Source organism: Cryptomeria japonica, chromosome 7, assembly GCF_030272615.1.
Source record: "Cryptomeria japonica chromosome 7, Sugi_1.0, whole genome shotgun sequence".
Classification (NCBI taxonomy): domain Eukaryota; kingdom Viridiplantae; phylum Streptophyta; class Pinopsida; order Cupressales; family Cupressaceae; genus Cryptomeria; species Cryptomeria japonica.
The window spans coordinates 664,448,723-664,473,380 of NC_081411.1; the positions used below are offsets into that span (position 1 = coordinate 664,448,723).

Here is a 24,658-nt window from a genome sequence, read left to right on the forward strand (position 1 = left end):
AGCAAAAAGCACTCCTGTCCTTCACTGAGGGTCCAGAGCAAAAAGCGCTCCTGTCCCTCACCAAGGGACCAGGGCGAAAGGGGCTTATTTGAGTCATTCCTGACCTTGTTTGGTCAAATTGGAACATCAAAGGCATGGTGGAGGACGAAATGAACGTGATAGAGCATCCAAACTTGATCAAAGACAATGAAATGATGGAGTTTTTGTCTACAAAGGTAAAAGCACTCCTGTCCCTCACCAAGGGACCAGAGCGATTTTCTTTATATACACATTTTTAGACCTTTCTTAGACTTGAACTCTTATTCATGGCGTGTAACAAGATGATATCTTCCTTAGCCAAGACATTTCATGGTGAAAAGTGAGGCATTTTGGCCTAGAAGACAAAATTCGCTCCTGTCCCTCATTGAAGGACCGGAGCTTGAATTTCAAATTTGCACTGTTCTTGCAGGATCAAGACAATTTTATGATTTGAAGAGACCAAGGAAAACATGATTTATCCATTGAATATAATTTGGAAGGCTAACAAAGGACGGATAAGCTTGGATTTGCAAAATCGCTCCTGTCCCTCTCCAAGGGACCAGGGCGAAAAACCTAATATCCAGTCCTTCTCGCCAAGTTTGGACAAATCTAAGCCAAGGCGCGAATTTGAAATGATGTTTAAAATGCCTTGAGGTTGATATGATCAAGAATTTGCACAATGGATGCAAAAATCGCTCCTGTCCCTCACTGAAGGACCAGGGCGAAAATCTCTAGAACATCAATTTTGCCTTGCAAAAAACGAGTTGAACATGCACTGAAGGGACGAAAGGGATCATTGCTAGCCCCACAACGTGAATTGGCAATTAAAAAATGAAGGATTGAGGACAAAAGTGAAAAGGCGCTCCTATCCCTCTCCAAGGGACCAGAGCGAAGTTATTGGCGTTCACTATTTTCTACTTGGGTGTTAATATCCTCCAAATCGCATGAAATGCCAAAATTGCTAACTTCGAAATATTTGAAAAAATTAATTAAATTGGCATTTAATAAATTAATTTTGTACCTTGAAATAATCAAAATAAACATCTTAGAGGTATTAAAATTAATTTAAATAATAAAAATTAAAAGTTGAGCGCACAAGGCATTATTTTGCCTTTATTTGGCAATTACTCCTTTTGAGGTTTTATTTATTATTTCACCTTTTATTTGCTAAGTCGGCCTCATGGGTAAGTAGAAGGTGAGCGCTCTATATATTGAAGGTGTTTTTTCACAATTTAAATCATTCAATCATCCTTTCCTAAGTGCGAAATTGGAGAGCAATTTGAGGAGCGAAATCCAGAGGAGTGGAGCGAATTTCTACCAAGTGTGGAGACTAAGGAGGGCGAAATTCATCTTGAAGGCTATTGGAGAGGCGTATTTCTTGCTAGATTGGAGGATAAATTCTAGATGTTTTGAAGGTATTTGAAGGCGAATTTCCAGATTTTTGAAGAGGAAGGTGGAGTTCTTTTCCAAGCTAAAGGAGGTGCATTTTATCCAAGGGAGAGCTTTGATCTACACTTTGCCTAGCAAAATTCATCTATTTTTACATCATTTCTTAGAGTTAATTCTCAAGAGGAGGTATGGCAAAATCATCTTGACACCCTTATTCAAGGTTTGATTTTTTAGACATTTTTTGGAAAAATCTAAGTATTACATGGTTAATTAGGAAATGATAACTCAAGATTTATCATCAAGTTTCCTAATTAAAATCTTGAATCTTCCTTTTAAAGTTTAATTTTTAGATTTCAAGATATATTACTAATTTTGAAATGTTGTGTAGGTATCAAGATGGTGACTCCCAAGCTCGAAAGATCTACAAGTCGGAAGATTCTCCTCAAGGAAAATCAAGCCAGATCAAGGACGATCAAGCAAGGACAAGGGCGACCTCCTCCAGCCTAGCATCGACAAGGACGACCTTCTTTGGACTAACGTCATCAAGGGCGACTTCTCCAATCCAGTATTCCAAGGCGAGGTACATCAATCATCCTGCACATCAAGGACACAAGAAGTTAGAACAAGGGTTCGTTGAAGAAGCAGATAGTTCCAGATGAATTAATTAAAGCTAGCTTCTCAACAACATCAAGTTGAATATCTACCAAGTTACAAGTGTCAGACGAGGTGGCATCCTAGTCATCACTTCTCCAGTCAGTGTGGTCCACCTCAACATTTCCAGATTCAATGTACCTAACTCATGGAAGGTGGCACAAACTCCGATGTACCTACCCCAGCTATCCATTGGTGGAATTTTCTAGAGAGGACATGTGTCCAAGCAATACAATTTTATCATTGGTCAAGCATTAAATGTTATGTAATGGTTGTAACAAACCCTAATTAGGGTTTTCATTGTTGAATCTTGGCCATTGATCTCGAATTGATCTAAGCCATCGAATTGTATTGAGGGCACTATATAAGCCCTGGCATTTCATTTTGTAAAGGGAGTTAGAATATAGTTAGAGGAAATAGTTAGAATATAGTTGGAAGCAGTTAGAAGACAGATAGAGAGTAGTTAGAAGGTGATTAGAATAGCAATTAGAGTAGAGTAGAAAGAGAAGGCAAAGATTGTTGCCAAGATGTTGTTGTAAAAGACTTGTGAAACTTCATTGAAGAAATGGTGAAATTTATGGGTCAGTTCGACAATTTGCGTGGTCTTTATACTTCTCATATTTGATTTCATGTTATTAGATGAGTGGAAGAAATGTGCTTGATTGATGGTGGAATTCGTATATCCATACTACTAGCAGTTTGTTGATTGCAGACTTGCCTTGTGTAGTCAACTGGAATCATTCAGCTTAAGCTTAACTTCAATTGTCGCTTCTTCATTGATATGCATCAACCTGATGGTGTCTATGCCTGCAGTGATGATTTGAACATCATAAAGCTTTCCTTCGAAGATCGCACTAACCTTGTGGAGATGATCCTGGGATGTCAAAACAAGACTTAGTTAGAATTTCATCAAAGATCATTCATTGCTCCTACATTCTTAGTATTAGAATTAGATCCTTTCCTCACCCTCCTCTTTTTTCTTTTTTTTCAAGTCAAAGCTAGTGAAATCCTATGTTCCAGCAATATTCAAAGCAGATCAGACGTTCAATCATCAAATGTAAGTCCCCTTGTGATTCCAGCAAATCACATCATACCACAGAGAGCTTATCCACACGTAGAGACCCTACATACAAGAACCTTGAAGTCATCCTAATTGATCCTTTTCCGCGATATCTTCAGCAATCAGAGGCTTTATTCAAGAGAGGATAAGGTACCCTTAGGTATTTTATTCTGTGTTTGATAGTGTACAAAATACACGTCAACAGTTTGATAGTGTACAAAAAACACGTCAACAATACCCTTGATCTATCTTTCTTTTACTTTCACTCCACACACACATCTCTCATCTAATTCAATTCCCTTTTATATATATTCTCATCCCCTTAGAGATATCTCTTTTCGAATATTAGTCACAATACTTCAAACAAGTCATATCTTTTGAGAATCAACTGTCAATGCAAATCGCACCTTCTCACAAAGGATAATATTGATTAATCTTTTAATATATAAGTTATTTGCTATATGTAATTGATGTCTTCTTAACCTTAATCGTCGTTCTGAAGAAACACTGTCTTTTCATCAAAACAAAACAGTACCTTTCCTTCATCGCAGCCATATTATTGAATTGCCTCATAAGGGAAATCATTACATCGAATAATCCTTAATTGATTATTTACTTTGCTGTAGTCGACTTCTTTAGTTGTAATCAACTTGATTAGTCGATTTGATTTGTTTATTTCGCGTGCTGCATGTTGTATTAAAAATTTTCTTTGACAAATATTAATCGGTGTTTCTAATCTTCATCGCAAACATAAATCTTTCTTCTTGTACTTTGGTTGTATTCACAGGAGCTAAGATTTGATTAACTACTTTCTCATGCTTTTCATAGTAATCCATAATTGGTCTTTCCCATATCTAATTGCTGCTTATACTTGTGATTGCATACTTGAGTCACTGCTCACTGCTTACTTCAATCACTGCACTCTTCGATCGGGCTTTCTCCTTAATATGAATTGTTGTTACCAATATTACAAATCATTATAAGATCAATGCCTTTACTATTTAGTTCTTTTATCTTAAAAGATGCATTTTCATTTATTACTACCAAATAACACAAGCGCTGTCCATTGATCACGACGTCACCTGTGATGCTATATGCTTCTTCCATTTCATTGTCATGGTCTCAAAACTGAAGTCTTTGATGATGTGAAAGACAGCCTGGCATGTCAACTTCACAAGACTCTTCATATGCAACAGAATCGCACCAATACTGATCACGTGCAGACAACTATGAATATTACAACTTCAACGACAATATTAATCACCCTTTTCAATCATTCACGAGGGATTGTTTCTTCATAAAATAGGAATTCGAATATAGATCATAATTTCTGTTTTTGTTTCTTTTCTTTGATCATTTCTTTCCTTGATGCTTATTAAGTTGATATTCCTTCATTGAATAAAGTCAGCTTTGTCAAACAGAATTGCCTCAGCTTCTGATTCCTCAAGTTGTCACAAACCCTTGTCTTGTGTCATCACAACAATCTCTATGTTGTTTTCTTTACTCTCCACAACTTCAAGTAAGCATTTGGTTGTACACTTCTTATAATCTCTATTTCAACTTGTTCAATATCTTTATCATTCACAAGAGTATTCTATTCACAACATCTTCAATACATTCTCTATCATCTTACTGTCTTGGCATCTCTATCCTTGCTAGTTGATATTATCCTTTAGTTGTTTCTCAAGTCTTGTTACTTTGTCAGATAACATCAGTGATTACTCCTTTAACATCAAAGACAACATCTAATTCCTTTGACATCAATGACAACATTTCAACATATTGCACCCAACTCTCACATGATACCCGAGCCTAGGGTCTACAACCCAGTGTTTTGGTCCTTTGCAACCACCTGATGCACAGAAGAGTGACTAGCAATGCAGAGGGTGTTTGGCTTTTCATAGGAGTTGAATTTCTATAACAAAGATCCTGAGTCAGCATATTTGGTGGTTCAAAGCACCATTCTAGTGGTAGATATCAAATGATGCAAGATATGGAGGAAATGGGGCATAGTTTTGAGAGGAAATTTCTTATTTTTATCCTCTGGTGCAAGGATTTGTCCATATAGGAAAATGAGTATTTTTCAATTAAACTTTAGCTAGAGGCTTAAGTTCCTCATTGGCAACTGCATGCAAAGAATGTTGTGAAGCAGCCAGATAAACAAATGGTTCTGCACTTATCAACAAAGGAGCTCCAGATGAGTTTGAAATGATAGGTCATGGTATGTAGCTGCATGTTTGACAGCACTTAGGGACTATGGATAAGGCAGCACAATTGGTCCGGCACATGGCTGCTTGCAAGCTGATTTCACCAATCTCTCCTATAAAAGCCCAACTTGCAAAAAGGGTATAGGCAAAGCCTATCCCACTTGGTAGTGTGTTTGTTCACCCTCCACGAAGGTGATTGTGGATTAAAACCTGAATTCATGCACTTCAGTTGCTTATCGTACATTGTTGGTTGATTAGGTGGAAATACACTGGTGTGGTAAGACATGTGGCATTGAGGAAGTGGCTGTTGCTTAGTTGATAGGTGACATAAATGTATGAGGCGCAATAGAGCACCCTATAATGGGTTTTGTACAATGGTCATATGGCAAGCTGTGCAACCAACAAGGCAAATTAAAGTCCCTTCAAGATTGAGGTGACTGCCACATGTTTGCATTTATCAAACCACATTTTTGGTTATTTATACCAGATCCAATCATCATTAGCTAAACAATCATCAAGCAACAAGAGGTGATTCCAGTTCAGCAGAGCATCTACAGCAAGCACACAAAGTCAATGGAACAGACAACACTTGGCAGCGTTGGCACAATCAAATATTTCCCCACCAAGTTGAAAATTTGAATTTGCACACAATTCGGGGGAACACATGTACTTGGTGTTCCGAACTCCAAAGGGCCATAACATTGTTGTACAAAATGAAAATCTATGACTATTTTTCAAGCATTGGAAAGGATTTTCTGAGTTCTCTATTGTGACATGTTTGGTTGTAGCATTTGGAGGCTTCCATCTAGGGCTTATGTTTGCTGAAGATGGAGCAACTTTAAAGAGTTTTGATGTTTGGTCAGAGTTATAGTGATTAGGCTTGAGCAATGCAGTATGATTTGATGAGCAAAGAAATTTATTGTTCCAACAAAACATGAGAAGCTAATAGAGCATAAGAACTATGTGTATAATCTATAGACTCTGGAGTAGCCGGATAAACCCGCGTTCCCTCACCAAGCGCGTGTACCACCATATTTGATACGGATACTTGTATGGTACGGTGTGGATACACATCAGATATCGTACCCACGTGTGCCCAAAAACTCTGATTTTCCAACTACACCAGATACTTATATGGTATGGTGTGGATACACATCAGATATCATACCCACGTGTGCCCAAAAACTCTGATTTTCCAACTACACCAGATACTATGTGATTTGTTTTGACAAAAATTGACAAGAATCTTCCTAAAATTAATTTTAAAAAACTTCAATCATGCCAAACGTAAATAAAAATTTATAAGCAAAACCAACACCGAATGATGAAAACAAACGAAATGTTTTATATTTCAGTGACCCATTTTTTCTAGGTGTTCTTCCAACACAACTGATTTATTCATTTTGACACTTTAATTTTTACAGATTTGAGAATAATAATCATTTATAATTTTATATTTATATTATGTTGTTTAAAGTAATGTTTAAAGTTTAAACATTAGAGATTTTTAAAAAATTAAAAAATTATTCTTTAAATATAAATAAAATTTATTAATATATATTTAATTGTTTATTCTTTACTAGCTTATAGATATTTATATTTTAATATTATTTTAATTTATAATTACTTACTTTGTTATAGTTTTTTATTTTTAATTAAAATTAAAAGTGAAAATGATTTTTTTTTCAAGTTTAGATTATTATTGTTTATTAAATTCTTAATATTAAAATTTTAAATTTTTTGTATATTTAAATATTTTCCTTTTCTAATTTAAATTTAAATTTTACTTTATTTATATTAATTTTGATTTAAATGACATTATTGTTAATTTAATTATAGGTCTTGATTTGTCTATTATTTTATAGATTGTAAATTGTTAAATCAACTTATTATTATTTAAGTAGCAATTATGTGTCTATCTTGTTTTTAAAGTAATGAAAATCTCCTATAATAACTTAGAAAATTGTGTTAGATATATGTGTACGTGATTTTTATGAATGTTGTATCCAGTCTTATCCATATTGGGGGTTTTAAAATATGGCCATATCTGTATTTGTATTCGTATCCCTATCCATGTAACTTTGATAGACTTGTTATTACTCACATTATAATGCCTCTACATTATCATATTTGTGGCTTGAAAAGCCATATTGAAGTATGGGAGAGACTTAAGGAATTGTTCAAGAATGGAATTGGGTCTTCTAGTGAAGGTTGATGATGTAAGTAAAGGGTCTACCAAAGAGAATTATCATTTGAAATCCCTCTAACAAAGGCTTTTGGAGGGGATTGTTGAATTGCAGAAATGAAGAGTGTTGTGCTAATGCTTCTACTTCTATTGTTAATGCTATTTGTGAAGTTTTTAAAAGTAATTTTGATAAAAATGATGGTATTTCTCATCATATCAAGGGCATACGTATTGCTGATGATACATCTCATGTCATTGATGGTGCCTATCATGGAAATGCCTTTTTCTATCTTTGCTGATATTTCTGTGTTTGAGAAGCATACAAAATACATTAGTTTCAACTTTCAAGTTTCTTCAGCAACTGGGTTATAGAGGTGGACTTGGTAAGAATGCACAAAGTAGCATTGCATTGTTCCTACTGTGGTGATATTTAGGCCAACAAAAGGACTTGGTACCCTAAGACTACATTGGGAGATAGTTTTTCTCCATCATCACTTAGATTCTTTAGAACCTGATAGCAAATTATTGAGACGATACTTTCAATATTAGCATCCTTAATTGGAAAAAACACAACATTCTATCCTCAAGTTTTGTGTTTAGATAGTGGTCATGTCTATCACAAGAAGCATAAATGGTGTAATGTTGCTAAATTTGGATGGACTAATGCTAGGTCATGGTGCTACTTATGCTTGTCTCTGACAACTTTTCATAGATATGTCACCTCAACTGTGATAGCATTTCGCTCTCACTAGTAATGATTTCCTATCACATTTTTTATGGATGGGTGGTCATTGAAACATAGGCTATCCCATGGATTCAGCATTATTTTGTTGATGTCATCTTTCCTTCTTGGAATTGGTCTAAGAGGATGTTGGAGGTTGTATCCAAAGAACACTAACTTTAGTATTCTACTAGACATTATGTGTCTGAAGAGTATAAGCTTCATTGTTTTTTTGGTGGTTATATGTCTAAAAATTAACTTCATTAATTGCTCATGGTCACTATTGTCATTCAACATTTGATCTTGCAAGCAATGCTGATGTAGTCAAGGATGGAGGGTCTAGAATGGACTATCCATCCTTGCAGCCTTAATGATCTGAAACATAGTTCTAACACAAAACAGCAAGAAGATACAAAGAATTACCCTGGGAAAACCTTCAAAGGGCAAAACCCAGTCTCAAGATTCACCTTCTTATATTAGATAACCAAAACTCATTACATCCACCACTAGGGCTTCATACAAGCTAGGTTGTAGCCCAAGGTTATAGTAATCACAAGTAAATGTTATGGTATCTCCACAGAGAAGCCCATGTCTGCAACCTTCACTTGTTGAGTCTGTCACTACTCTCATCTCTGGCACCTCACTCCCCTTTCCTAGCTCCCGGTTCCACTTTCTTACTTCCAATTCCTCTCTCATGTCTACCCCCTTGGAACAATCACAAGTCATACTCATATATCATCTACAATTCTCCAAGACAATTTGAGTCGGCCTCAAACATAAACCTTCACCAAACATGTAACCGGCTAGGCCCAAACGCCCACACATTACTCAAGAAGAAAGAACACACTATGTGTTACTCAATGTCAACATATTTGATCCCAACGGCCATCCACACACTATCTTTGGTGAGCACACATTACAAACATCTGGCACATCAATCTGGCACATCAATCTAGAACAGCAACCAGTTAGCCAATTCACACAATAACTACTCTATGCAATAGAATGCAGCAGTCTCTAATGTCTCCTATTTCAGTACAAAACACAATTTCTACTTTGCCATCTCCAAATATCTTTGTGATAGCTCAAATCTCTAGACACTCGAATCTAACATTCCTCCCTACTACCACTACCTATCATCCAAACCACAAGGCCAAATTATGAACTATGGTGAAATGCGATACTCTCCAATGGCTCAACATCCAATTTCAAATCTTTTGGATTCTTTCAAATGCTCCTGCATCAGACTCCCTGGGTCAATTGAAAAGTGGCTCCCTCACATGTCGCTCTACCCATCCTTCCTTTAACTCTTAACCAATAGTTGGACTAAACATCAGCTCCGCAAGTCCAACGATCTACTCACACTCATTGCACTACCTCAATGGTCAATTGTCTATACAAATCCTCATTGCAAGCTGCCTCAAGATGAAAACTCAACTCCACAAGTCCAACGATCTACTCACGCTCATTGCACTACCTCAGTGGTTAACGGTTTGTACAGGTCCTCAACACAAGCTACCTCGAGATGAAAATTCAGCTCCACAAGTCCAGCAATCTACTCACACTCGATGCACTGCCTCAATGGTCAGCACTTTGTATAGGTCTTCACTGCAAGTTGCCTCAAGATGAAAATTCACTATGATACCACCTCAACCTCAAGAGTCTAGCAGAAATTCATTCCGCACACAAATGTGAAGAAATGTTAGCCTTAACTTTCTATCAATTGTCCACTAGATGTCCGGTGCTTCTTCCGCAAACATTGCCCTTGCAAATTCCTCAATTTCTCAATCCATACTTCATTTACCGTGGTATAATTCATCACTTTTTGTGGCAGAATTTCTTGTCTACTATGTTCCACATATACTCTCCCTTGCCAAGGTTTGATCTATCCTCTCCAACACATGAGTACGTATCTTTGTACAAGTTCAAGAACCTACTTGGTATCCTTGGCCAATCCGGTCCATTAGTCCACCCATAATCTAGCTTTATACAACCTGTCTTAGATTCACCTTTCCACCCTCTATTCCAACACATCTTTTCTAAATGGTTCTTTAGTCCAAATATGCCACAAGGGTGTAGAGATGCCAACACATTAGTCTCCTATGTCCTTTTCTAGCACAATGAATACACAACACATTACTTTCTCGAAACTTATTTGTCTGGAACTATAGCATCATTTTTATTTTCCTCATCTTTGGTGTATCCCAGTCCTGCACACTTCGGTCCCACTATTGGCTCAATGGGGTCTTTGATTCCTTGACCATGTTTTCCCAATCCATTTCCTTCATAACCCATTCCTTTCATTATCTTGAGACCAACACACTTTTCAAACACAATTGTGTTATGTTCATCATGAGTAGCAAACACATCATCTTCAACCTTACCTTCTTCAACTATATCATACTTATCGGATGTATCACCTAATGAACAAATCAAACCACTTGTATCACAAGAGATATCAAACACTAGAGGCTTTGATCTTAGTTGGTCATTCTCCTTCCACAACTGATCATTTTGTTCCCTCAAATTTGATATTTCCTTTTTCTATAGGTTGTTTTCCTCTTCCATCCTCTTGAGTATTTCTTCCATTTCCTCATTTTTTCTTTTGATTTCAACAAACAACTCCACCCTTTCATTTAGTTCTTCAACACTCTTTTTGACATCCCCAGCTAATTCCAATTCTTCTTCTAGTTTCTGATTTTTCTTTTTCACATTCTTTGACTCTTCTTTCAAAATGCTTACCAAATGTTCCTTTTCCTTCTTTACTATTTTTCCAACCTTCCCCACTGAAATAAAATGTCAAACTTCAAAGATTGAAATAACTTACCATATCTATTGTAATGACCTAATTCTCCTTGGTTGTTTGGTGGTTTCTGCAGTGTTCTCAGATCTCCTTCTTGAATGCTTCAACAAATCAAAACTTCCTTCTTCTACTTCAACACGCCCCAACGGTCAACCTTGCTCTGATACCATTTGATGTAGGGAGGGTCCAAAATGGACTGTCTGTCCTTGCAACCTTAAATGATCTAGAACACAATTATAACAAAAAACAAGAAGAATATACAAAGAAGAATTTGTGCAACAAAGCCAGAAGACAAAAGAATTACCCTGGGAAAACCCACAAAGGGAAAACCCCAACCTCAAGATTCACCTTCTCATATTAGAACACCAAAGCTTCATACAAGCTAGGCCATAGCCCAAGGTTACAATAATCTCAAGTAAAAGTTACGGCATCTCCGCAGAGAGGCCCATGTCTCCAACCTTCACTTACTGAGTTTGTCACTTCTCTCATCTCTGACACCTTGCTCCCTTTTCCTGGTTCTCGATTCCACTTTCTTACTTTCGGTCCCTCTCTCTCCTATCTGCCCCGCTTAGAACAATCACAAGTCATGCTTATATATCATCTGCAATTCTCCAGAACAATTTGAGTAGGCCTCAAACATAACGTGTAACCGGTGAGGCCCAAAAGCCCACACATTACTCCATATGCAAGAACACGCTATGTGTTACCCAATGTAGACATATCTGATCCCAACAACCATCCACACACTATCTCCGCCAAGCACACATTACAAAACTCTGGAGCATCAATCGAGAACAACCCAATCAGCTAATTCGCACAGTAACAACTCTATCACTTCAAACTTCCTAATTGCAGAAGCTCAACTCCAGAAACTCTAAAAGCGCGATAGAATGCAGCACTCTCCAATGTCTCCTATTCCAATAAACTAACACAGTTTCCATTCTATCATCTCCAAATTTCTTTAGGGTAGCTCAAATCTTCGAAAACTCGCATCTAACATTCCTCTCCCTACCACCTCTGTCTATCATCCAAACCGCAAGGCCAAATAATGAACTATGGTGAAATCTGCTACTCTCCAATGGCTCAACATCCAATTTCAAATCTTCTGGATTCTTTCAGATGCTCCTGCATTAGATGCATAGGATCACAAATTGCTGCATTAGTGCTAATTTAAGAGTTCCTTATAGACAATAAATCGGATCATGGCTTGCTCAAGTAGCAATGATTTTAAGGTTTTACAAATCAGACAAAATTCAAGGCCATCTATGGCAAATCTTGTTGATGGCATATATTCTTGGTGCTTAGCTTCTATTACTTGGCATGGAACTATAGATCATACAAGTTTTTTGTGATCATGCATATGGCTAGCAACATTTGGTGATTGACTTGGTGTTGAGATCACAATTGGATTCAATTGTTTGGCTATCATCATCGCTTCAATGGATGGCATATTCTCTTGGCACATTGCTCTATACTTTCAGCATGCATCTTTGGAGTGTGCACAAATCTAGAAGCTTATGCATATAGTTAGGATAAACTGATAATTGATTGTTGGTTGGATCATAGTTGGATTCAATACTTATACCAACATTCATTTGTCAATCTATTTGGATGGGTTATTTGAGGTTTGTAAGTTTGTAGACTTGTTATTGGAGCATTTGATAGATATGTGTTACAAACATTGTTGGCTTCAAAATTTTGGCTCATTTTCTTTCCATGTTGAGGAAATTGTCCTTAAAAGGGGTGTTAGTGTATGCCACACTTCTATTATGACACCTTTCACTATGTCTTTTCTTTCAAAGGGGAATGTTGGGGTACGATTTTGCTAGTAAATGCCAACCTCCTTTAGGCCTACTTATTAGTGATAAGCTAGTAAGGGAAACATTAAGGTTGATATAAATCTCTCTTATTGGGTCTTTTATATTTCCTAAATTTACAAACTACAGTGGGATATATGTTGATATGTAGGCATTTGAATGATTAACTCACCCTTAACCTTATAAATTGTAGTTCTACTAATAAATGGCATTGGCCACCTAAAACGCATCACATTGTAACAAGGATTTTTCTTAATTTTTGTGTCTAACATGTTTTGGAAATTCCTAGGTGATTCCACCCCAGTATCTCTAATTTAGTGTACAATCTCTTGAATGTTTGTGATATATTCATTTCTATCAATCATTGAATATTGCACTTAAATTTCACCTGAATTCTCTACCTATAAGTACACACTAGAAATAAATGAAATTGAAGGTGAATCTCTTGATGTTAATGAATGTTAAATTAGAAATGTTAATGAGAAAGCTAAATGCATGCCTATAAAATTCATTGCCAGTAAGTATATTTTTATGATGTAACTAAGTTGTTCCTTTGACAGTTAATGTAGTGGGTCATTTAATTTCACGGAGTTGAGGATAGAGGAGCCTAACCCCTTGATTGTATTGCAGCAATGATAAGGTCTTGCATGCATAACTCAATTACTTCAAAACCTAAAAGTTAAGAGTCCAAGCATTAGCTTATCTATATAAAGATAGAAGATAGCTCCCCTTAGCACCTTTTTAGTTGTTCCCATCCATAGTGAATAAGTTGAAATTGATCACTATCACCTTTTTAGCCGTTCCAATCATTAGTAAATGAGTTCGAATATGAACCTTCTCCCTTCTTAAGCTATGTGAGGACTATTACATATGTGATTGAATAACATCGGACTTATAACACAAGCAAGTGACATAGAAACAAGAGATATTAAAAAATTAATTTGTAGCCCCCACAATCAAGAGATATTATTAGTTTGGAACAATAAGAGAATATAACCACAACAACAAAAGCACACACAAAACCAACTCATTTCAATCAAAGAGTTGGAAGATAATATTTTTCCTATTTCTTTATACATAAATCAATCAATAAAATTCGTTGTTCTATGTTTTTATCATGTTTGAAATCTCCTTTCATCACTTCAAATAGAAAATAAGAATTGCTGAACCAAACCTTGCCAAATTAATGGACCATTTGCATCATGATTGAATAGACCATGGTTAGAAAGCATCGTTCTATTTCACAAAATATTTCCATCACCTTTTGGAAATGAGCAACAAATCAATATATCAAGCAAATATCAATTAATAAGACTCATATAGAGCTCCCTTTACCCAGAGCACCATGTAATGTCCCCACTTTGAAACATAATTTAATGATACAATTGAAATTAAAAAAAATATATATATTTTTATACATAAATATATATATATATAAAATAATAGGAGTAGGAGATAGGCTGATGGCAATAGGTAATGGGATCAAGTATCTTTATAACTTATCCCATATGGATGTTTGTATTTGGAGTGGCATCTCCTTCACCCTTTGTAAAGTTTTTTCTTTTGGAAATATAATGGGTACTGCCCCCTAGGCAGAACTTGCTTAAAAAATATATATATATATATATATATATATATAAATATAAAATAATAATAAAAAAATAAAAAAAATATTAATTGTTGTTAATAATGACATAATAATATTCACTGATTATTATTAATAAATAATATCCATTGATCAGTATTTAGTAAATTATTATTAATTCACATTAATAATAAAATATTATTCATTAAATAAGGATATTAATGAATTAATGTTGGGAATAATGTTAATCGATTATTTAAGGGAGCAGTAACTTTTAATGGCATCGAGTGATGGAGAGCGGTGACTCCTTGAAAAGTCACCACCCTCCAAACCTTCCCCAACAGCCACGACTTCCCATGGCAGACGTGGGAGGAGGATGAATGAGGGAGTTGGGGAAGATTCAAACATGGACGGAAGAAAAGAGGAAACTACGCCCACCTCCACGCACAGATCTAGTAAACAACAACTTGTATGAGGCAAAGCGATAGCAAGGAATATAATGTTAGCAAGACAATAAGAATCATTAAACGACAATATAGTTAAACAGAGACTAAGCCGATAACATCCCTTAACCAATCATATTGATTCAACTAATTAATGATTAGTAACAACATAAGAATAATCGATATTGATTATAATAATCTATATCATTACCGATGTAATTAATATTATGAAGAGGCATGATATTATATCCTGGTTAAGTTACGAGGAGGCATCAACGATCACAAGTGTGGATTATAGTGAAAGAATGCAAAGTCGAATTGAGGATCAAAATAATAATGAAGGAAACGATTGATAGTTGTTATGAAGAATGGCAAGTTTGAAGGGACATGGGACGTGTCTATACTAAGTGACTTATCATTTCAGAATGCAGATATAATAAGATATTCTCATCATTCATTAAAGGCATGGAAGATTGTTTGTTTAATAGGATAGCACCATTATTTGCATACTACAAAGGAACGAACAGACACAGTAATTAATTATCATCACTATAGGTGACAAGAAGAAGACCGATGGCATAAGTATACAGTCATATCAGAAACAGCAGAAAGGTATTTCATAGTATACAGTCATTGCATAATTCTCACCATAATATCAAACATAGCAAAGATATTACATCATATCAATTTGATAACGATTATAGATATTACAAATTCTGAACATCATATCCACTGTACCAAATGAAAGTTGCAGAGTATATATATTGTTCCAGATGTCAATTACACCAAGTTAGAGAAATAGATATATTCATATAGCAGATTGTGACTTATAATTCTTATTATAAGTGGTATTTACTATTATCTATTTCAAGGTTGATGTTAAATACTTAGAAAAGTAGTCACTTGTGATTAAAGTGCTAGTTAATTGTCTCCACTTTCCAAGTGATTAAATAGGGGACATTACACACCATAACATTTTTTACAAGTGCTAAGTAACAACTTGAAAAGACAAAATCTTTGCAACTAATATAAAATGAGCATTCTATTGTGCATGGAAAAAATGGATAATACCATACTCTTTATACAACAAAAAATTGATTCTGGTTAAATATCTTTTAGCAATCCAAATAACTAAAGTTCATAACTAGGCTAATCTTGATATAGCTAACCTCAAACTCCAACAAGTGGAAAGAATTCCTCGCATAGAAAATAACTAAAATAGAAATATGTTGTGCCTTCAACATCAAGCATAATGGTGGAATAACACTCACGAAAGCATCAGTTTTAGGAAAATTACTATTTCAATATAACAAGCATTGAGAAAACTAATAGCTCCATTTACTAATCACGTACCCATCAGTAACAGTTCATGGGAATTTTTAATTTCTTAAGATATGACGTATCACTTTTAAGTTCTTTCAAAATTCTGTGATCAAAATAGAAGAGATGGAGATATGATCTGAAAGTTGTATTTTATCTGCTATAGCATGTTTTAAAGATGCACCACACTTATTAATTTCGGTGTGTACATCCTCCTCAATGTAAGCATGCTATATAAGTGGATGAGGGGTTAAGTAGTGAAGAGATATGTCTTCCCACGTGGGAAGACACATCTCTTCCCTACGTACCTCTCACCATAGTATATAAACTAGTCACTGTTTACTTAACCGATCGGAAGGAGTGCGACTTGTTTGAGAATCGCTTTACCACCCGATACCATGAATGTTGTAACCGTTGATCAAACGCGATAAGTTAACTTTGGTTTTATTTATCGTTAGTTAACGTTAACATATTAGTATATGTAATCAAATTAATATATATATATATATCGGAAGCATGAAATAGTACGACCGACGTTACAAAATTTAACACTCCCTCTTAACTAGGGAGGACAGATTTCATGTTAGAGAAAACATCACAATTCATCCATTGATTGTGAAGAGAGGAGAAATCACACCATAGTGATATTCAAAGATATGGTTCAACAATGAATATCAAGTCTCGTGATACTCACCATAACTCGTAGTTATCAAGTAAGGTATGTGCACTGGCATCAAGTCACATGATGCCTACCATACTGATAATGATTTCATGGCTAGTCCACGAATATTATGTTCATAATATTCACCATGAAGATCTCTATCATAATTATGGTTTATTTAATGATATCAACCAACAGATATCTACCATAATGTCTCACAGATATATATACTATCATGACATGTCCACCGATATCAAGTCACATGATATCCATCAAGATAGTTAAATTGATAATTGTAAAATTGTCACCTTACAATATCAATTTGAAAAAAGTGTTCATTATTGAAAAGTCGTCACCCTTCAATAATGTTCACAGAAGGCCCATGCAGTCATGGAGTCACACGCATGACAAATAAAAGAGTTTACACACTAAACATCTTTAAATATATTAGTATATCAGAATAAATGAGACTCTATCTCAAAATTAAATAACATTTTCAACCATACCAAGTTTATCTCTAAAGTGTTCAATCTTGATCCTGGAGAGAGGCTTGGTAAGAATGTTTGCAATCTGATCACCTGTACCAATATAATTCAGTCGGATCACATTCCTTTCCACCATATCTCGAACATAGTGATAAGGAATCTCAATGTGTTTAGACCTGTTATGAAATACTGGATTCATTGAAAGCCTGATGCAACTCTGATTGTCACAGTAGATGATGGTAGGATTTAAGGGCTGACCAAACAGTCCTACAAGCAGTTTCCGGAGCCATACTGCTTCTCTTGCTCCCATGGAGGCTGCAATGTATTCAGCTTCTATAGAACTCTGAGCAACTGAAAACTGTTTTCTACATATCCATGAGATCATTCCTCATCCTAAACTGAAGCAACATCCTGATGTGCTTTTCCTATCAACTACGCTTCTAGCCCAATCAGAATCAGTGAATCCATGTAGGTCAAGGTCTACATGTTTATACTTTAGACCAAAACCAATAGTTCCTCGACGATATCTCAGAATATGTTTTGCAGCAACAAGATGTATTTCCCTAGGTTCACACATGAACTGACTTAGCGCATTAATAGCATAACATATATCAGGTCTTGTGTTTACCAAATACATCAGAGATCCAATTATCTGTCTGTAGAGGGTAGGATCTACAAACTCTAATTCTGCAGCTGCTTCCTTAAGTTTGTGCAGATTTGTCTCCATAGGTGTGGTCATGGATCTACAATCCATCATTCCAAATCTCTTGAGTATATCAATGGTGTATTTTCCTTGATTAAGGATTATACCATCTGCCTGCTGCCAAACTTCCAATCCAAGGAAGTAGTGAAGAGTTCCTAAATCTTTCATATCAAGCTCAGAGGCTAATTCTTTCTTACATTGAGAAATACAATTATCCTCTCCTGTGATTGGTAGATCATCAACATAAAGAATAAGAATTAATAATTCACCATTGATTACCTTGTAGTAGAGATTTGGCTCTGCTTCATTCTTGGAAAACCTTAATTCCAAGAGATAGTGATCAATTCTTTCATACCATGCTCTGGGGGCCTGTTTCAATCCATATAGAGCTTTCTTTAATCTGCAGACATGTAATTCAGCCTTATGAATCACAAAACCTTCAAGTTGCTCCAAATAAACTTCTTCAATCTTACCATTCAGAAAAGCAGTCTTAACATCCATTTGATGGACTTTCCATCCTTAGATGTTGCAATAGACAAAACTGCTCGAACAGAAGTGTATCTGGCAACAGGAGCAAATGTCTCTTCATAGTCAATACCTTCTTTCTGTGAGAAAGCTTTGGCAACAAACCTTGCTTTGTGCTTCTCAATGTTGCCATCTAATGCATGTTTGATTTTGAAGAGCCATTTAGAAGATACCACAGATTTGCCTTTAGGCCTAGGCACAATATCCCAGACATCATTTTTCAGAATTGACTGATACTCTTCTGACATAGCATCTTTCCAAACTTGATGCTTGAGCGCATCTCCAACACAGGAAGGTTTTGCATCAATGATCTCACTCATCAAGGCAATATAACTGGAAAATAGGTTAGGTCTCTTACTTTCTCTGAAGGTCCCCTTTGGAGCAGCATAATTTTCAGCTTCTTGAAGTATCTTTTTAGCCCAAAGTGGTCTCTTCCTAGTTTCGAGATAATTTTCTTCTAAAGGTAAGCCTTGAACTTCATGCTCAACATCTTCAGGGGTCTCCCTCTGAATCTCGAGGGTGGAATCCTCATCCAAGCTTGTAGGAGGATCTTGGTGTTCTAATTCATTAGAGCTTTTGGATCTCCTAAATGCTATGTCTTCCTCAAAGATGACATCTCTGCTTAGTTCAATTTGTCTTTGACTAGGTATGTATATTCTGTAGGCTTTAGAGGTTTCACTGTACCCAACAAATACTCCTTTCTTTCCAGAAGGTTCTAACTTTGACCTCTTTTCTTTGGGGACATGAATATAGACTGGACACCAAAAGATCCGGAAATGACTTATGTAAGTTTGTTGCCAGTAAAGGCTTCTTCAGGGGTTTTATTGTCAAAAAGAGAATGAGGACATCTATTTTGAATGTACACAGTTGTCCTGGATGCTTCAGCCCAAAATGAGGTTTCTATATTTTATTCAAACAGCATAGCCCTAGTAGCTTCTACTATAGTCCTATTCTTTCTTTTAGCTACCCCATTTTGTTGTGGGTTATAAGGTACAGTTAACTCCCCCTTAATCCCAACATTTATACAATAATCTTTAAACATATCATAAGTCTATTCCCCCCCATTGTCTGTTCTTAAGGTTATGATTTTCTTACCTGTCATATTTTCTACAAGAGCTTTGAATTCCTTAAATTTAGAAAGGATTTCTTCAGACTCTTTGTACCTCAAAAAATATATCCAGGTCTTCCTAGAATAATCATCTACAAATATTACATAATGTAAAAATCCCCCTAATGAGGGTACAAACATGGGTCCACATAAATCAGAATGAACTAATTCTAATACATTTTTGGATTTATTGTTGCTAGAATTAAAAGACCCTTTAGTATTCTTTCCCAAGGCACACCCTTTGCAGGCTCCTTCAGATTTTTGACTTAGGTTGGGTAAGTCGATCACCATCTTCTCTATCTTAGGTAGGGCATGGAAATGAAGGTGCCCTAATCTTTTGTGCCAAAGTTCATTCGAATCTGGAGTCTCATGAATCAAGGCTAGAGGTGGAGTGGTGCAAAGTCTGTAGAGGCTCCCTTGTCTTACTCCAATGGTGTGGGCTTTCTTGATGGTGGAGTTCTTTGGCCAAGAAAGTACCTTTCCTTCCATAAAGGTTAATATGTAACCCTTATCTTCAAGTGCAGAAACTGAAACAAGGTTTCTCTTTATACCAGGTACAAATAGAACTCCAGTCAACTGTAGGGATATGCCTGACTTTAGGTTGATATTGCAGGTTCCTATTCCCATAACTGGATAATTTGAGTCATCACCAATTGTCACTTCTTCATTTGAACTTTCCACAAGTGTATCTAGGTGCTCACGAAATCCAATGATGTGTCGAGATGCTCCGCTGTCAATCACCCATGTGTTGAAACTGGAGGTAACTTGACTAGAGAGGGCTGAGTAGAAGACTAGCTTCTCGGAATTACTCCCTTTCTTAATTTCTGCCATTGAAGCTGCTTGTTTGATCCAGTCTGGACACTTCATTGCAAAGTGCCCATATTGGTCACATTTGAAACATTGTACTTCAAAAATGTCTCTCTTCTTCTTTGAAGACCTCTTCCCATTTGAGTTGTTGTCCCTCTTTCTCTTAAAGTTCTTCTTCTTTCCTTTCTTGTGGGAATTAGAGTTTAGAACTTGAATGTCTTCATTACCATTGTTTTGTTTTATTCCTCTTGTGACAAGTTGAGATTCCTCTTGAATGCAATCGGTTTTCAACCTATCAAACTTGGGAAATTTAGAACGAGCACTGATTCCTTGAATGAACGATTCCCATGAGGTAGGAAGTCCATTTAGGGCCATCATAGCAAGTTCTTTGTTGTCTACTAGATGTCCAATAGTGGATAGTTGATCCCTAAGCTCAGTGATCCTCAAGAAATAGGATGTAACTGTTTCTCCTTTATTCATCTTTATATGGTGTAGTTGATTCTTTAGGGTGATAGCCCTGCTAGTGTTGTTGATTCATAAATGTCAGCTAGTGCTTTGAACATCTGAAAGGTCGTCTCATATTTAGAAATAACTCGTACAATGTGGTCTCTTACTGAATCCACAATTATCTTAAGGGCCTTCTCATTGTCCTTGCTCCATTGAATTTTCTATGTATCATCAAAGGGTTCAGGAATTTCACTTTTGACATGGGAGTCAATTTTATTTTCTTTCAAAACAAGCATGATCCTGAATTTCCAAGATACAAAATTTGATGCTCCATCTAATCTATCCTCAAACCTAACTCCGGTTGCCATTAGGATTATGGGAATGTGATCTTAGTAAGAGCCTGGTGAAAGTTTATGAGATCGTTACAGAATTTTAATATGATCTTCCTTAACTGCGCTCTGATACCATTTTAAGTTCTTTCAAAATTCTGTGATCAAAATAGAAGAGATGGAGATATGATCTGAAAGTTGTATATTATCTGCTATAGCATGTTTTAAAGATGCACCACACTTATTAATTTCGGTGTGTACATCCTCCTCAATGTAAGCATGCTATATAAGTGGATGAGGGGTTACGTAGTGAAGAGATATGTCTTCCCACGTGGGAAGACACATCTCTTCCCTACGTACCTCTCACCACAGTATATAAACTAGTCACCGTTTACTTACCCGATCGGAAGGAGTGCGACTTGTTTGAGAATCGCTTTACCACCCGATACCATGAACGGTGTAACCGTTGATCAAACGTGATAAGTTAACTTTGGTTTTATTTATCATTAGTTAACGTTAACATATTAGTATATGTAATCAAATTAACATATATATATAGGAAGCATGAAATAGTACAACCGACGTTACAAAATTTAACAATCACCTTATTACAAACACGTATAGTACATATTGAAGGAAGCTTAAATAATAACAAATTTAAAAAACAAAACATGAAAAGCTATTCTAAATGGAAACAGCACATCTAAATCCAAATATTATAATAATAAGAATATTGAACTGCAAAACCTACCCACTAGAATTAATACTAGACACTATTCTTACATGGCACATACTGGACCCGTATCTTTCTCTATCGAAGATGAATGTGGAATTGATCTTTTATGTCTTTAAGAAGACCCTCAGTTTTGCTTGTCCCCTTTTAATGCTTGGAAGGAGGATCATGACTGAGACTTTCATTGCAGCATGTAGAAGACATGGGAAACTATAAAATTGTATGTGACGAATAATGTTTCTTGATAGATTAAGACTGCACCTAATGGCCTCCATTCCTCTTGACTTGCCATGGTGTTAAGTCTTTTGTTAGCAGGTAGATGTCCTACTCTGAATGGACTCATGGATATGGTATGTGCTGTATCATTTGAATTCATGACACAAGCCAAATTTTGACTGAATTGTGTTCTTCCGTTCCAGGTGAGGACCCCATGAGTACACAACTTCTTGTACCTAAAAATGAAAGCTCCTCAACATTTTCAACAACTTTGATTTCCCCAGAATTTCCCTAGTTTTCATCTTTTGTATGGTCAACCTTTCTTGTTCATACAACCAATGATTTCAAATCCATTTATGTTTCCTCCTATTCTCACTTAGGCCAGTGACATATATTTAGAAGGCTTAAAAGCACTCTAATTTACATTTAAAAGAATTCCCTCAAGCAGATGAGCAGACATATAGCATAACAAATTCTGGGTGTCAAAAAAATAAAAATATATATATTTTCTTTCCTTGAAAATCTATGTCACCTACCATTAAGATTTTAACAAACAAGATAAATTCTAGAAACCTGACATTAACCAAAAAAACAACAAAAGTAACATTAAACCAAACTAATTGCTACTCAAGGCACAATCCAAGATATAACAAACTTTGTTACGTTGATAACAGATGAAATTTCTTTTTTCTGCCGAAAAAATGATGCATGAAAAGCACATCTATTACATACTAACTATATTTCATCCAGAATTATCCAAGTTTATATATAAGAGATATTTTTCAACATGAGTCAACATTCTGTTTTACAATCAACCGCCACAAGCCTGTTACACACCCTCTGATCAACTGGGATATGAAGCCAATCAAAAAAAGTAATTGAGCTACAATCTTCATTATAAAAGGAATCACCCAGGACTTGCGGTGTAATAGTAAGCGAAAAGTTCATAAAAGCATGAACCAGGTTGAAATTTCCTCACCACAGTTAGGTGGCTCATAATCCCCGTAAACGTGTTAAGGATATTGTCATACAATGATTGTTGCGTAAGTTTAAACAGGCAACTCATAGGCCTTAGAAAAGACACAAAAAAGAAATCCCAAATCAAACTCCATAACAATCATCTGCTAAGACACCATAAATTATATCAATTCCAGAAAGCAGAAATAGCAATTCATCAAAAATCCAGAGAAATCAGTCAATTAAAATCCTCTCTGATTTGCATAAATTTAGCTCGTATAGCAAATTAAGAGCCAACATATATCAATGATAGCTTTGTTTGCGATGACCCAGGTTCAAAATGTTAAATAATATACCACAATCCAATTAACTGAAAAGTCTAACTCAAAAGATGAGACAAAATGCAAGTGCTAAGTAAATTTTTCGAAAGAAATAAGACATAATCTGCATTATATCATCTCACTGGAAGGTAAACCCTCAGCCATGGTTCAAGGGGGGTAATTTATACCGAAGGATAATTTCACAAATAAATGCCATTGAGAAACCCAGGAATTCATTATGTATGCCCTGAATTTGGACACTCTGACCTGAATCAATTATTTATAACGTCACATTCAGATATCATAAACGGTAATCAGGGCTGCAAATCGCAAAGTTTAAATGACTAAACAAATTTATATAATTATCAGTGGAATTAAAAGCTACGGAAGTGAAAATTACATTGACATCGTCTCCGAAAGAAGATATCTCTTTGTTCGCACGTTGCGAAAGCCAGTAACCACCTAATTTCGCCATTATTTGATCCATTCGTTCAGATTACTTGATTTCCTGTAAAATCTCCTCAACCCAGAAAAGATTTAAAAAACAATCCACTTGTCTTCACGAATACGCATACAAGGAGGCCGTCAATGCTGCGTACAAGACGCAGCACCTACCATAGATTTGCTTGGACTTTGTACTTGGTTTAATGATATATTTTGACAGGTTTTTTTTTAATTATTCGAGATTCAACTGCTTTGAATGTTTAAATTATATGATGTTTTATGGAGACTATGATAAGTATTGATTTTTTATTATTTTTTTTTTAATTCAAATTAAGTAGTGTGGAAGATATTATGGATTTTGTCATTAAATCAAATGTTCTTTTCGAGGTTACTTAGAATTGATGGTTCAAAATTGAATATTTTCAAGGGTTTTTTTAATAGAAAGATATAGGTATACACTGGTTGTTTTTTATATTAAAAGCAACCAAAACTAGGGGGCTGATCCAGGTACAGTCAAGATAACACAATAGATAAACAACTGTTAGCAGAGAAACAGCAAATTCACAGACTCCTAAACTTTCCTCTATCAAAAACTTTAAACATACTACACATATTAACAGAGTATATAAAAGTTTTAGTTAAAATATGTCACGCAGGGCAAAAGATAGTTAAGTCCAGGGTTAACCAATAACTATAATTATATGTCGTAAGACCATTAGGGTCA

General features: G+C 35.6%; 1 protein-coding gene across 1 annotated transcript in view; it reads right to left on the reverse strand.

Moving 5' to 3' along the window:
• Positions 1-24,180, reverse strand: part of LOC131071179 (uncharacterized protein At5g01610) — a 56,128-nt gene extending 31,948 nt beyond the window's left edge. Inside the window, exon 1 of the mRNA XM_058006895.2 lies at positions 23,891-24,180. Within this exon, the coding sequence (XP_057862878.1) occupies positions 23,891-23,977 (87 nt within the window). The 5' untranslated portion in view covers positions 23,978-24,180. The remainder of the gene's footprint in view (positions 1-23,890) is intronic.
• Positions 24,181-24,658: the final 478 nt, after the last annotated feature.